The sequence below is a fragment of the Lolium rigidum genome, chromosome 6, assembly GCF_022539505.1.
Source record: "Lolium rigidum isolate FL_2022 chromosome 6, APGP_CSIRO_Lrig_0.1, whole genome shotgun sequence".
NCBI lineage: Eukaryota > Viridiplantae > Streptophyta > Magnoliopsida > Poales > Poaceae > Lolium > Lolium rigidum.
In genome coordinates, this window is record NC_061513.1 from 186,234,928 (window position 1) to 186,249,855 (window position 14,928).

At 43.0% G+C, this 14,928-nt stretch overlaps 1 protein-coding gene across 1 annotated transcript; it reads right to left on the reverse strand.

The window, feature by feature from the left end:
- Window positions 1-249: 249 nt before the first annotated feature.
- On the reverse strand, window positions 250-5,780 carry LOC124665261 (ATP-dependent 6-phosphofructokinase 6-like). Its single transcript, XM_047202682.1, has 14 exons — window positions 5,463-5,780; window positions 4,804-4,850; window positions 4,650-4,689; window positions 4,512-4,574; window positions 4,289-4,426; window positions 3,622-3,780; window positions 3,478-3,531; window positions 3,176-3,244; window positions 2,943-3,072; window positions 2,542-2,582; window positions 2,115-2,339; window positions 1,550-1,595; window positions 1,305-1,456; window positions 250-711 (listed from the first exon to the last, which is right to left on the reverse strand). Exons 1-14 carry the CDS (start codon window positions 5,778-5,780, stop codon window positions 499-501), a joined length of 1,695 nt encoding a protein of 564 aa, XP_047058638.1. The 3' UTR covers window positions 250-498.
- Between the last annotated feature and the right edge of the window lie 9,148 nt (window positions 5,781-14,928).

Sequence of the window (14,928 nt, forward strand, 5' to 3'; positions counted from 1 at the left end):
GCAGTTTGGTGTCTCAAGCTTGAGGCTGGTATCAGACTCCCGCGCCAGCTGAGTTTGAAAACGAGAAAATAGCATGTTGACACGATCGAGCTACGTCCGGTGACATCGCTATCACAGGTGAGAGATGCAGGAACGTAACGTAGGCCGATTGTTGCTTCTCAGGACTAATATATGCAAAGACTTGTAGCTGCCGCACAACATGCAGGCGTTTCCGCGGCACCATCTCTCAAAACGACTGTATTTGAAGAATTGGGAAAGACGTTGCTTTAAGAAAATGACAACTGTGGCAGATTGATGTCCACCACAAGCAACTTTACCCTACACACGTCTGATGCAAATACCATAGTACCGTACGTTTATTACTCGTTCTACATCAACAGTATTCGTGTCAACATGGAGATGCTAAGGAGAACAAAACTCCGTAAATGACGGGCTCAGACCACAGTTACCACTGTACACAACAAGAATCATCGGGAAAATGCCCAAATTAAGATCGTACTATTTCTCACCATTTGCCAATAGCGACGTGGAGTGCTTCTTCGTATGCTCGCTGGTGCCTGCCGGCAAAGGTGGCCTGTTGGCCAGCCTATCGGCCTCTCTGGCCTCCTCGATATCCTCCTCGCTCAGGAAGCTTGGCTGGTTTGTTGAAGACAGCAGCCTTGCCCACATCCTGTCGGTTATCTTAACCTTGTTCCGCGTTGATGTTACCCTCTGTTGTGCAAAGAAAGTCAAAGTCACTCTAATGGTAAATGTAATATTCAGTGTGCATCAGAGGTGAAGAATCTTCTGAACATTATGTTCCTGACACAAATAATCTTAATTGAGGATCACCCAATTTTTTCTTCTACTTGTATCATGCACCCTGACTCTCTCTGGGAGACCAAACATAAAGAGGAATTTTGAATTTAGCTACAACCGAAGGTCTGCCAACTTAATGCAGCTAGTTGCAAACAAAGGGAAAGGGATTGTGAATTCTGACTAGTCCTTTTGAGTTGCAGACCTCAGATATTCGTTTGGACTACACTTCCAACTATGACAATTGCATGGTTCAAGGTCACTTCTGCTGCCCAGCTCTCGCTCAAGTTGATAATTTGGGTATGTCAAAAGAAAAACATGACGCAAAATACAACTTCAATGGCAAATGCTGGTGGCCTGAAAGCAAATACCCCAATTTTCCACTGCGAAGCGGAAGTCTCATACTACTCCCATTCTCAAAGTAAGGGTGTAAGGGCATATCCCCCAAGAAGGCAGTGCTCCTGTCAGTTGCTCTAAAAAAAGTAAGGGCATACAAAAGTAACACTTACATGAAATGGTATGTATGCATGCCTGCCGTTGACCATTCCCACTGTGAAGCTATATCCTGCCATTGCACCATGAATAGCACTGTGTGCCAGCAGAGTGCAGTAGACATTGTCCGAAGCATTGCTTGGAATGGCACGGATCATGTAGGTTGGATCTGTCAGTAGGAATAACAGGCTGCCATTGTCACATTGCACAAAACAATATACCAGAGTACAATTCCATGAAGAGAAGGACATAAGATTGTTACCTATGTATTTAATAGTCATCTCCATCTTTTTGCTCTTGCAATAATCCTACACAAAATAATGAATAATGCATTACAGAATTGCGAAGTGAGATCCTGAAAAAAATGACTATTGATATCACTATCCTAGTAATCTAGACTCAGACCAACAATGACAAATACAAAAGTTCACCGAGATACTAGCTTTGCTATCAGCATCCTAGTAATCATATGAATGGGAACAACGATGGTAAACATGAAGGTTCTCCGAGATATTAACACCATATTAAATTGAAATCAGACGTACATATTTAGATGCACTAATTTATGTTACTTAACTAGTAGTGAAGTACAAACATACAACACTGCTTTTAGAAAGTGCAGGTGTTGCATAACCTCAAAAAATACTTCATATTTCACGTAGCCATCTTTGAACGACACATCCATTAGTGCACATTCTAGCAGTTCCAGTGTCATTCGAAAATATGAATGCGCAGAGTACAGGCAAAGTAGCATATCAACGAAAGGTGAAACCGAAGATTAATAACAATCTCATGTAAACTCATGTTAGCAAAGAATTGATGGGCACCTTAATCTTGTGAGTTAACCAAAGACCAACATCAAGAAGCAGCTTATTTCCAGATGCATCTAGCTGATCTGCTACAGGTATACTTTTGGCAATGAGATCCTGTCCTGCTCCCTCAGCCACAACAATGACCATGTGGTTGTTCTCCTTCAGCCTCTTTTCTATATACTCGAAAAGTCCACCCTTGCCTTCCAAATAAAATGGGGATTCTGGAATTAAGCAGCAGTCCTGCAGAACATATAAAGAAATCAACAATATCCAACAAATAATCACACTAATTATGGACAAGAAGAATGAAAAATCCGAACATTGGTGATGCATGTAACTCAAGTAGAAGGAAAAAAATGAAGAATATAAAGATTAAAGAAAAGAAACTAGTACTGATTGCTGATTCAAATAGCTCCGACATGCATAGAAGGCAGTAACTTACCACATCTCTGCTTGCCAGAGTAGCATACATTGCAATAAACCCTGCATACCAAGGAATCACCACAGTGAGGACTAAGGACTGCATAACGCAATAGCTAAAAAAGAAAAAAAATCTCCCGCAAAATAAACAGGAAAAAATCATTGTGCTTTTTCTTTGCGATAGGACAAATTCATTATGATTTGAAACAAAGGATAAGTGATTTTCAGTTAGTACACAAGAAATGAACAATTTGTAGAAGTTATTTCAATTAATCAGAGCAGATAAGTGAAAGATAAGGTGACTCCTTTTTGGCATGCATTTTACCCCCCAAAGAATAAGCACCAAGGACAAGGAAGCAAATCATTCAAGAACTCAGTAGTCAGTAGCAGCAACTATCCATATTGGATGAGCTAGGAACTTACCACTATAGCGACCCATCAGCTTCACCAAGCCTATGCCGTTCTCGGCACTTGATGCTTCCACATGAGCGGCATCAATGGCACGTTGGGCCTCTTCCACAGCGGTATCAAAACCGAAGGACTTGTCTATAACCTAAAATTAATGTATGGCAATAATCAGTATCAATTCATCTCCCAAATAAATAATATACAGTAAAAGCATCTTTGCTGTAGAAAAGCAAGTAATCATATATTACCGCTATATCATTATCAATTGTCTTGGGGATACCAGCAACAGCGACTTTCAGACCACGTCTCCGAATTTCCTGTCAACAATTCCAGAAGTTACAGAACTGAATAAAAAATTTAAACATCCCAGCAACAAATCTGATGATATTTTCCCTAAAAAAGATTCTAATTATATATTTGGTCAATAAATAAAAGGAAGCAGTATTGCTCGAGTCCCTGTAGAATGCACTTGAACAGAGGGTGCTGAAGTAGTATGTGCCGATGCAGAGTATTTTCTGATTGTAGTGGACACACTCATGAGAGTGGTTACCTTGAATATCTCGTATGCTCCCTTCTGTGTTCCATCTCCTCCAATAATGTAAACCTAGATAAGTTGAACACGGATATTTTTCTTAACTTCGAAAAATAAGTGGGATCACATAAAAACACTTTACAGTTTACACCAATTAAATACCTGATTAATTCCACGATCTTGAATGTTGTCTACAATCTTGTTGGTATCATGACCACCACGTGAACTTCCAAGAACTGTACCACCCCTTTTGTGGATATCATTAACACTTTTTGGTGTCATGGGAAGATAATTGCTCGAATAGAAGCCTTTGTATCCATTCTAAGAGATTGGTTGAACATGTTACAAATGATAGAAATGAACCATGTATACAATGGTTTTGAATTTAAAGAAGCATGCATAGGTTTGATAGTTACAATTCAAAATTTGGTTTTACCAATGCACTATAATGCTTTACTTATCTTCATGAGAAAACCACTCAAAAAGTTCCCACTACTTATGAGTGCAATCGTACAAAATCTCTACTCGTCTAGCTCGTATCATATGATGAAATTCACAAATCGCAGAACATGCAGTTATTATACGTGTAGTACAGTAGAAATGATTTCTTAGCAAATGTAAAATAAAATTACAGGGATTTCTTTCCTTCTACAGTGGCATGAAATTCAAATCCAAATGTCTATTAAGTTCCAGGAAGAGTTTAAGAGGTCAGGGATCAAGAGCAAGTGACAATTTGAACACACAAAATACAACATGGACCAGATGAAGTGAAAAGAAGTCAACATACATTTGCAGTTTACAACTTTACATCACATAGAACAGCACAAACCTGAATTGCGAAGATATCACTGACATTGTACATATGTGATAAGCCACAAACCAACTCTCTAATGACAGTATTAAGCCCAGGGCAAAGGCCTCCACACGTTACAATGCATGCTTTCACATCTTCTGGCTCGAAGTAGACCTGAAAAGGTACGGAACTTATATCAGACATATGTAGATTATGAATTGCCTGCAAATGATATAGGCGCGTATCTAAGGCATCATACCCTCTGACGAGGTCCAGCGCGACGGAAATGAACCCCACGTTGGCTGTTCTTCTGAATAACCACCTGGTGCGGCACAAGTAACATGTCATTTCACCAATTACATAAATGCACCGAAACAGCAATTCTGACTTTTCTTACCTTTTCAGGTACAGTGTCATCCGCATTGACGAAATACTGCCTGGGAAATAGGTGAACAGAGCATTTATTCAGGTAAACAGATTTTTCAATGAGCATGACAAAGAGGTTCAGCGTAGATGATGATAACAACCGAAAACTGATGGGAAATCCTTACTTGACGGTTGAATAGGCAGGGTGATCTTGCAATGGGTTAGGAAAAGTCTGCAGGAAGATTAAACAAGGAAACCGTCAGTATAATCCTCATATGATCTTACCTTGAAAACCAGACACTTCATTTCAACACGTCATTGAAGCCAATAATAGATAAATAAATACGCTGGATGCCCAAAATCTGCATATGCAGCTGTTCTACAGGAGAAGGGGAAAGCGCAATCGAATATTTGTAAAGTGAAGCTATACTCCATTTTCCCCTAGAAAATAGAGCTATACTCCAGTTTGCAAGTGTCCGGGAATGGATCTCAAACAGTAACAACTCACGCATACGCAATCGACAAAATGGATCTCGCGCAGTCACAGCTGACAGCATAAGCAATCGACAAAATATTACCCAAAAACTTGGAAAATAAAAGGAAGCACCTAAATCCGTACCTAGTCAATGTGAAGCGCAGCATAATCAATAAAAAAAACTCAGCGTAAATGGCAGAACCAAAGAAAAAGGACAACCGAGATTCGAGATTCGCGCATCCAAAACGAAAATCACACCCCCTACCCAGCACAAGCAACAACGCATTTTCTAGAAATTTCGGCGGAATCCGGCAACCGGAGCAAACGAGAGAGCAGGGGTGGAGGAGAGTGGGTGTCGGCGCTGCTCACGGGGAGTTCGGGGAGGTAGTCGGTGAGGTGCTGGACGTCGTCGAGGACGTATCCGTAGTCGCCCTCGTCGAGCTTGATGTAGGCGGCGTCGTCGTCGGGGAGGTTCATGGCGGAGGCGTTGCGGAGCGCGCGGAGGTTGGGGTAGGAGTCGCGGGAGATCCGCACGCACGTGGCCGAGAACGGGAGCGGCTTCGGGGCCGTCTCCATGTGCCGGTACCCGCGCGTCTCCGGCGGGCCGTGGTCCGCCTCCGCCGCCGCGCCGCGCCCCGCCTCCTGCTCCGCCTCCTCCTCCTTGGGCAGAATGATGTGGGACGCCATTAGAGAAACTCCCAGGTGTGTGTGGGTCTCTGATCGGAAGGCGGAAGCCGACGAGGGAGGTGGTCGGATGGGGGTTTAAAAAAATTGGGCGAGGAGAGGAGCGAAGGGAAGCGAAGCGTGGAGAAGGGGAAAGAGACTGGGCTGGCAAGGAAAAGAAGAAGGCTCGCTCCGGCTACGGAGGCTGTGAACTCCGAGAAGGTAAAATAAATTGTGTTGTTTCTTTAGCTTATGCGGCAATTATTTATGTCGGCGGTGCTATTTTACAGCTATCCGTGGGGACGGCCGGAATTTATTTTTTTTACAATTTATTACTGCGTTCTTTTCTAAATAGGATGCATATAGTTTTCGGGTCAAAGTTAACTATTTAATATTTTGCTAATTATATAGAAAAAATAAAATACCTCTACTTCAATAAATAAGGCTTAGATTATTTTCAAAAATTCAAAATATGTAAAGTTTGACTAAGTTTTTACAAAAAACTATTAAATGCAAAATCAATAACATTAGATACATTATAAAATGTGTTTTTCCATATGATATCTGTCGACAGATCTTTCTAAAAGTTTGGTCAAACTTTATTTGTCTTGACTTTTTTCAAAAAATATAAACCTTATTCATTAAAATGGAGAAAGTAAACATCTAGGATACCAAATGCACACGATTTAAAAGTATGGTTCACGATCATTCTAACAATATTGGTTTGAGATCATAAGCGTTGATATTTTTTTACTATATAGTTTGTCAAACATTAAGAAATTTAACTTTGACGGTACTCCTTTTGTTTCATAATTCTTGTATGTCAGTATATCGCAAAGTTGTATGTATCTAGACGTATTTTATGAATAAATACATCTAACTCTAAGACAAGAATTATGGAACGGAAGGGTAGTTTATTAGCATGTTTAATAAGAGATATTAAAATAGTGAGAGATAACTACTAATGCATTGCATGTTGAATTTAATGATTTTAGTCCCTAAAGTAGCCATTTTTATTTGACTATATCGCTCCATCTGAGACGGTGCCTTTTCCACCGTGTCTCCCTAGCACCATTTTGTTGTTGTGAGTGGTTGCATCAGGTGGGGCGAGGCTATGCTCCATCTCTCTGATGGTAGCCTCTAAACAGGTGGAGGGGAGAATGAGAGAGATGATGGGAACGATGGTATAATGGGGAAGTGATACGTCTCCGACGTATCGATAATTTCTTATGTTCTATGCCATATTATTGATGATACCTACATGTTTTATGCACACTCTATGTCATATTCGTGCATTTTCTGGAACTAACCTATTAACAAGATGCCGAAGTGCCGCCTCGTTTTCTGCCGTTTTTGGTTTCGTAAATCCTAGTAACGAAATATTCTCGAATTGGACGAAACGAAGACCCAGTGGGCCTATTTTGCCACGAACCTTCCGGAAGACCGAAGAGCATACGAAGTGGGGCCACGAGGTGGCCAAACCACATGGCGGCGCGGCCAAGGGGGCCCGCGCCGCCCGTGGTGTGGGCCCTCGTCGTGGCCCCCGACTCGCCCTTCCGCCTACTTAAAGCCTCCGTCGCGAAACCCCCGATGCGAAAAACCACGATACGGAAAACCTTACCGAGACGCCACCGCCGCCGATCCCATCTCGGGGGATTCTCGGAGATCTCCTCCGCACCCGCCGGAGAGGGGATTCATCTCCCGGAGGACTCTACACCACCATGGTCGCCTCCGGAGTGATGAGTGAGTAGTTCACCCTCGGACTATGGGTCCATAGCAGTAGCTAGATGGTTGTCTTCTCCTCATTGTGCTTCATTGTTGGATCTTGTGAGCTGCCTAACATGATCAAGATCATCTATCCGTAATACTCTATGTTGTGTTTGTCGGGATCCGATGGATAGAGAATACCATGCTATGTTAATTATCAAGTTATTACATATGTGTTGTTTATGATCTTGCATGCTCTCCGTTACTAGTAGAGGCTCGGCCAAGTTTTTGCTTTTAACTCCAAGAGGGAGTATTTATGCTCGATAGTGGGTTCATGCCTCGCATTGACACTCGGGACAGTGACGAAAGTTCTAAGGTTGTGTTGTGTTGTTGCCACTAGGGATAAAACATTGGCGCTATGTCCGAGGATGTAGTTGTTGATTACATTACGCACCATACTTAATGCAATTGTCCGTTGCTTTGCAACTTAATACCGGAAGGGGTTCGGACGATAACCCGAAGGTGGACTTTTTAGGCATAGATGCAGCTTGGATGGCGGTCTATGTACTTTGTCGTAATGCCCAATTAAATCTCACTATACTTATCATGCCATGTATGTGCATTGTTATGCCCTCTCTATTTGTTAATTGCCCGACTGTAATTTGTTCACCCAACATGCTTTTATCTTATGGGAGAGACACCTCTAGTGAACTGTGGACCCCGGTCCATTCTTTTAATACTGAAATACAAATCTGTCGCAATACTTGTTTTACCGTTTTCTCTCGCAAACAATCATCTTCCACACAATACGGTTAACCCTTTGTTACAGCGAAGCCGGTGAGATTGACAACCTCACTCGTTTCGTTGGGGCAAAGTACTTTGGTTGTGTTGTGCAGGTTCCACGTTGGCGCCGGAATCTCCGGTGTTGCGCCGCACTACATCCCGCCGCCATCAACCTTCAACGTGCTTCTTGACTCCTACCGGTTCGATTAAACCTTGGTTTCTTATCGAGGGAAACTTGCCGCCGTGCGCATCACACCTTCCTCTTGGGGTTCCCAACGGACGTGTCAACTACACGCATCAAGCAAATTTCTCGGCGCCGTTGCCGGGGAGATCAAGACACGCTGCAAGGGGAGTCTCCACTTCTTAATCTCTTTACTTTGTTTTTGTCTTGCTTTATTTTATTTACTACTTTGTTTGCTGCATTATATCAAAACACAAAAAAATTAGTTGCTAGCTTTACTTTATTTACTGTCTTGTTTGCTATATCAAAAACACAAAAAAAAATTAGTTTACTTGCATTTACTTTATCTAGTTTGCTTTATTTACTACTGCTAAAATGAGTAATCCTGAAGTTGAAGTTCGTTCATTTAAGCAACAAGGAGGAGAATGTTTAAAAGATGCTTGGTATAGAATTAGTGATGCCCTAATAGGTGCACTAAGAAACACTCCACCACTATCCTACTCAGGAATTTTTATGTTGGTATCTCTAGCTGGAATAGATATGTTCTTGATTGTCTCGCGGGAGGTAACTTCCTAGGTGCTCCCGCTTTAGAAGCTAGTTGCATTATTGAGAGCTTATTTGGAACACCACCTGTTAATGAAATTAAAATTGAAACCTCCCTTGAGGATGTTATGAAAAAATTGGAAACCATATAGAAAATTTTTAGTGTTGAAACTAAGTTGGAGATGTTACTTGATAAAATTGATAAACTTGATAAATCCTTAGGAGGAATTGATGAAAGAATTAGTGTCCTAAGAACTTGTGTTGACCATGATAATCAAATTAATAGGATTGGCAAACTTGAAAAAGCTATGGGAACTTTGGGTTCAACCTTTTCATCTTTACAGTTTAGAGAGAAAGCTTATGTGGGAAAGGAGCAAAAGTTTATGTATGCTAAAGTGCCTAAACCGAAGAAATATTATTATAGGCCTAAAATTGACAAAGCCCCTAGTACCACTACAAATGGGGGAGCTTATGATATCAATGCTCCATCTCGCGATAACACTTGAGATACACTTTCTGCGCCTAGCTGAAAGGCGTTAAAGAAAAGCGCTTATGGGAGACAACCCATGTTTTTACTACAGTATTTTTGTTTTATATTTGTGTCTTGGAAGTTGTTTACTACTGTAGCAACCTCTCCTTATCTTAGTTTTATGTTTTGTTGTGCCAAGTAAAGTCTTTGATAATAAAGTAAGTACAAGATTTGGATTACTGCGCAGCTTCCGCATTTCTTTGTCGTCACGAATCTGGGTCTACCTCCCCGTAGGAAGCTCGTAAAATTAATCCAATTTACGTGCATGATCCTCGTATATGTACGCAACTTTAATTCTATTTGAGCATTTTCATTTGAGCAAGTCTGGTGGCCTAATAAAATCCATCTTTACGGATCGTTCTGTTTTGACAGATTCTGTCTTTTATTTCGCATTGCCTCTTTTGCTATGTTGGATGAATTTCTTTGATCCATTAATGTCCAAGTAGCTTTATGCAATGTCCGAAGTGTTAAGAATGATTGTGTCACCTCTGAACATGTGAATTTTTATTATGCACTAACCCTCTAATGAGTTGTTTCGAGTTTGGTGTGCGGGAAGTTTTCAAGGATCAAGAGAGGAGTATGATGCAATATGATCAAGGAGAGTGAAAGCTCTAAGCTTGGGGATGCCCCGTGGTTCACCCCCGCATATTCTAAGAAGACTCAAGCGTCTAAGCTTGGGGATGCCCAAGGCATCCCCTTCTTCATCGATAACATTATCGAGTTCCTCCCCGAAACTATATTTTTATTCCGTCACATCTTATGTACTTTGCTTGGAGCGTCTGTTTGTTTTTGTTTTTGTTTTGTTTGAATAAAATGGATCCTAGCATTCACTTTATGGGAGAGAGACACGCTCCGTCGTAGCATATGGACAAATATGTCCTTAGGCTCTACTCATAGTATTCATGGCGAAGTTTCTTCTTCGTTAAATTGTTATATGGTTGGAATTGGAAAATACTACATGTAGTGATTCTAAAATGTCTTGGATAATTTGATACTTGGCAATTGTTGTGCTCATGTTTAAGCTCTTGCATCATATACTTTGCACCCATTAATGAAGAAATACTTAGAGCTTGCTAATTTGGTTTGCATATTTGGTTTCTCTAGAGTCTAGATAACATCTAGTATTGAGTTTTGAACAACAAGGAAGACGGTATGGAGTCTTATAATGTTTACAATATGTATTTTATGTGAGTTTTGCTGTACCGTTCATCCTTGTGTTTGTTTCAAATAACCTTGCTAGCCTAAACCTTGTATCGAGAGAGAATACTTCTCATGCATCCAAAATACTTGAGCCAACCACTATGCCATTTGTGTCCACCATCACTACAAGAAAAGTTCTGATAGACAACGTCTCAAAATCGTCCGCTAAGGGGTATTTTTCGTCGCCTATGGGCCTAACCCGACGATATGGGTTCTGTTGTGGAAACTGCGTCGAGCAAAGTCCTACGACGATTTTTTCGGTCCGTCGCGCTTGGGCGCCCTTCCGCCACGGAAAATCGGACCGTTGCCCAAGTGTTTCCGGGAGCCCGTTGACCGCCGACGTCATGCAACCGACACGTGGCGTACGCCGTTAACCGGCATTTAACGGCGTTAACCGGCCGAAACCCCGTGGTAGATGGTAGGCCCACACGAGGCTCGCCACATCTTAAGCGGGCCGCCCATTAAGTTTGCGGGCCGGCCAGCCTGACTTAGTTTGACCGGTCAACTATATAGCCGGGCTGGTCCATTAGTTACGTGGGCCGGCCTAACCTCTAAGGTTGATCGGTCAAAACATTAATGGGCCGGCCCACTAAGCATGTGGGCCGGCGAATGCACTCGTTTGACCGGCCAACGTGCAAAAGGGCCGGCCCACAAGACATGTGGGTCCCACTTTCCTCGTTATCGGGCCGCCCATTTACAAAGTGGGGTCCACATTAAAGCAACCGGGCCGGCCCAAGAAGTTAGTGGGCCGCCCAATTAGCATGTGGGTCCCACTTTCTCGTTAAAGGGCCAGCCCATTTAGTATGTGGGGTCCACCATATAGCAAGTGGGCCGGCCCAACAAGATAGTGGGCCGGCCAAAAACACAGTGGGTCCCACTTTCCCGTTAAAGGGCCGGCCCATTTAGCATGTGGGGTCCACCATAGAGCGATTGGGCCGCCCAACAAGATAGCGGGCCGGCCAAAAACTCGGTGGGTCCCACTTCCCCGCTAAAGGGCCGGCCCATTTAGTATGTGGGGTCCACCATATAGCAAGTGGGCCGCCCAACAAGATAGTGGGCCGGCCAAAACGCTGGTGGGTCCCACTTCCCGGCTAAAGGGCCGGCCCATTTAGTATGTGGGGTCCACCGTATAGCAAGTGGGCCGGCCCAACACGCTAGTGGGCCGGCCAAAAACACAGAGTGGGTCCCACTTTCCCGTAAAAGGGCCGGCCCATTTAGTATGTGGGGTCCACCATAGAGCAAGTGGGCCGGCCCAACACGCTAGTGGGCCGGGCCAAAAACACAGGTGGGTCTCACTTTCGTCTTAAAGGGCCGGCCCGTTTAGTATGTGGGGACCACCACAAAAGCAATTGGGCTGGCCCAACTAGTTAGTGGGCCGACCCAGTAGTGGGTGGGGTCAACCTTAAAGCAAGTGGGCCGGCCCAATAAAAGTGTGGGGTCCACAGGCATCAAGTGGGCCGGCCCAATAAGTAAGTGGGCCAGCCCGTTTAGTTGCCGTTTATATGCCGGCGTAAAAGGCGCTTTAGGATTTTGCGGGTCAGCACGTATGTGATTTCGCTTAATTGGGCCGTTTAAGGGATGGGAATTCGTGATTTAGATATCGAGAATATTTACGCAACGATTGATTTCGCTCTGATAGCCTCACTTACCACAAGCACCAAAGAAAAAATGCGCGAAAGAACTATAAAAACTAACTAAATATTACATCACCGCAAGGCTTTGAACAAATATTACGTAACCCGCAGAAATTGAATGGTAATTAAACCTAGCAATACAATGAAGCGATCCGGCAATCTTTTAAGTTGTCCATGCAAGCACCTATATCCGAAACAAAGACATTACAAGTTAAGACAACAACAATGGAAACGCAAAGACACCGCAATATTGTTTGCCAAAGAATTTGGAACTCATCATTTCGTCGTTATAACAAGATCATTGTAATGCGCACAATAAGCAAACAAAGAGTGCATGCCGCATACCAACAGACCAATATAATAGAGCATGTTAGAATGAAACAAATAGACTTACTACTCGTCGAGTCCCATGCAAACCAACATGTTCAGGGAGTACAAAATTGGCATGAACAACATAGTAGCAGAGCTATAAATTTTGTAACAACGACCGAGCAAGATGAAGTTATGATGGCTACATCTACAGAAAGGTGGAATGTAAACCAAAAATAGAAGTTACGATGGCAAAAGCTAAAGAGGAGGGAATGTGAACCAACATGTGCCAAGTGCAATTACTTAATTTTGGCCGTGAACTAAATAATACTCCCGAACTTATAGTGAAGGGGATGCAAATCAAGATGTTTCGGGATATAAACTTGTAATTAGCAACACATAGAGGATAGTTAATGCTGGAGCTTAGGATGGACCAGATACGTAATATAGTGGGATCACTCGTGAACTTGTATAAGAGGGAATGCAAACCAATATGTTCAGCTTTCCATATGTGAGCGTCATGCCAAGTCGGAGAAACAAGTCAATAATGCAGCTTTTGAAGAACAAGATGGCACGCAAAATTATTATCTAGTAGTATGACAAGTTTATTTGTACTACAGTCTAGATAGCAGAGTGATAGCATGCCAAACTAAGTCCTTACTTTGTTAGCTTACAATGAACTAGATACAAAACAATGGCATCACCTGTAGTACAGGGAATGCAAGCCAACATGTTCATGGAGTAAAAAATTGGCACAAACAACATAGTAGCAAGCCATAATTTTTGTAACAACGACTGAGCAAGATAAAGTTATGATGGCTAGATCTACAGAGCAGGGAATGTAAACCAAACATAGAAGTTACGATGCCAAAAGCTATAGAGCAGGGAATGCGAACCAACATGTGCAATTACTTAAAATTGGCCATGAACTAAATAATAGCAGGATGTTACTATAATACCTATAATTTTTGGAACAACGACTGAGCAAGATAGAAGTTATGATGGCTACATCTACAGAGCAGGGAATGCAAACCAAAATGTTCAATCGCTTAAAGTTAGCAATGAAGTAGAAATAGCAACGTGTTACGGTCATAGCTAGGAATGAACTAAAAGAGCTTCAGACAAACAAGCATCCGAACCCGTAACATGGCGCTAAAACAAGGGACTTACATTAGGAGAAGCACTCGTGGGAGTCACAGCAGATCTTCCCGGGGTTGATAGATCCGGTGATGAAGTACGCTACATGTGCTACTTGGGGTTGGAGAGACGGCCATTACACTTCATGATTACTCATCTCATCTCGCAAAAACGTAACGGCGCGTCGTTAGCACAAACAGGTTCCCCCAAGATTAAACAAGAACTTGCAGTGCAAGCAATAGAAAAGCGACAAGTAGAAGAGTTTAGATCATGCACAGCCGCGGTGAAGCGGATCCGGTTCATGCACAGCGGTGTCGGTGAGCAAGATCCGATGCGGTGGACGACGGATCCGGCGAAGCGGCTCGACCTGAAGCGATCGCGGTAGACCGCTGGATGAGCATATGGTTTAGAGGTACGGCGGGGATGATCCGGTCCGGTTGATGACGGCGTCGATGAAGCGGCTCCGGCAGGCAGCACGGCCGACGAGGATCGCGAGGGCTCGGGTAGACCAGGGAAGTCCGGCGGGGATGTTCCGTGCGGTGGTCGTGGAGGTGGGAGAGAGGGACTTGGGAAGTTCCGGTGGGTGGTCTGAGGGAAATGAATTTTTTTTGGGAGGGTCTCCGGGCTAGGGAGGTGGTGATCCAAAAAATGACGGGCATACCCCCCCCACCAACCGACTTTGCTGCCATCTCCACAGGGGTAGAATGGGAATTTGGAAGCGTGTGAAATTTTTGTATTTTGTGGGCGGGAAGTTTTGCCGCTATGAGATTTTGAATTTGGCTACCGTCCAAGTATAATGATAAAAAATGTGAGACCGTACTAGTACCTCTGTTCAAGGCCGAGTGCAAAATCAAATCATCATCACATTAAATACCGGTTACTATCATCGTGATCTATCTTGTTATCCCATTCAAAAACCCGTCTGAAATATTTCAGGATTGGCGGGAGATTTTGCCGCCCGACAGAGATTTGATTTTGAATATGGCTATGGTCAAGTAATATAATATAATACTAATATAAAGACGGTACACCCGGTTAAGTACTAATTGCTCGCTCCGGCAGTCAAGGCCAGCAGCAGCCACATCAAGCCATCATCATTACAAACAAAATCAGTCAAATCTAGAAGCTAGTATAGGAAAAATCACAAGC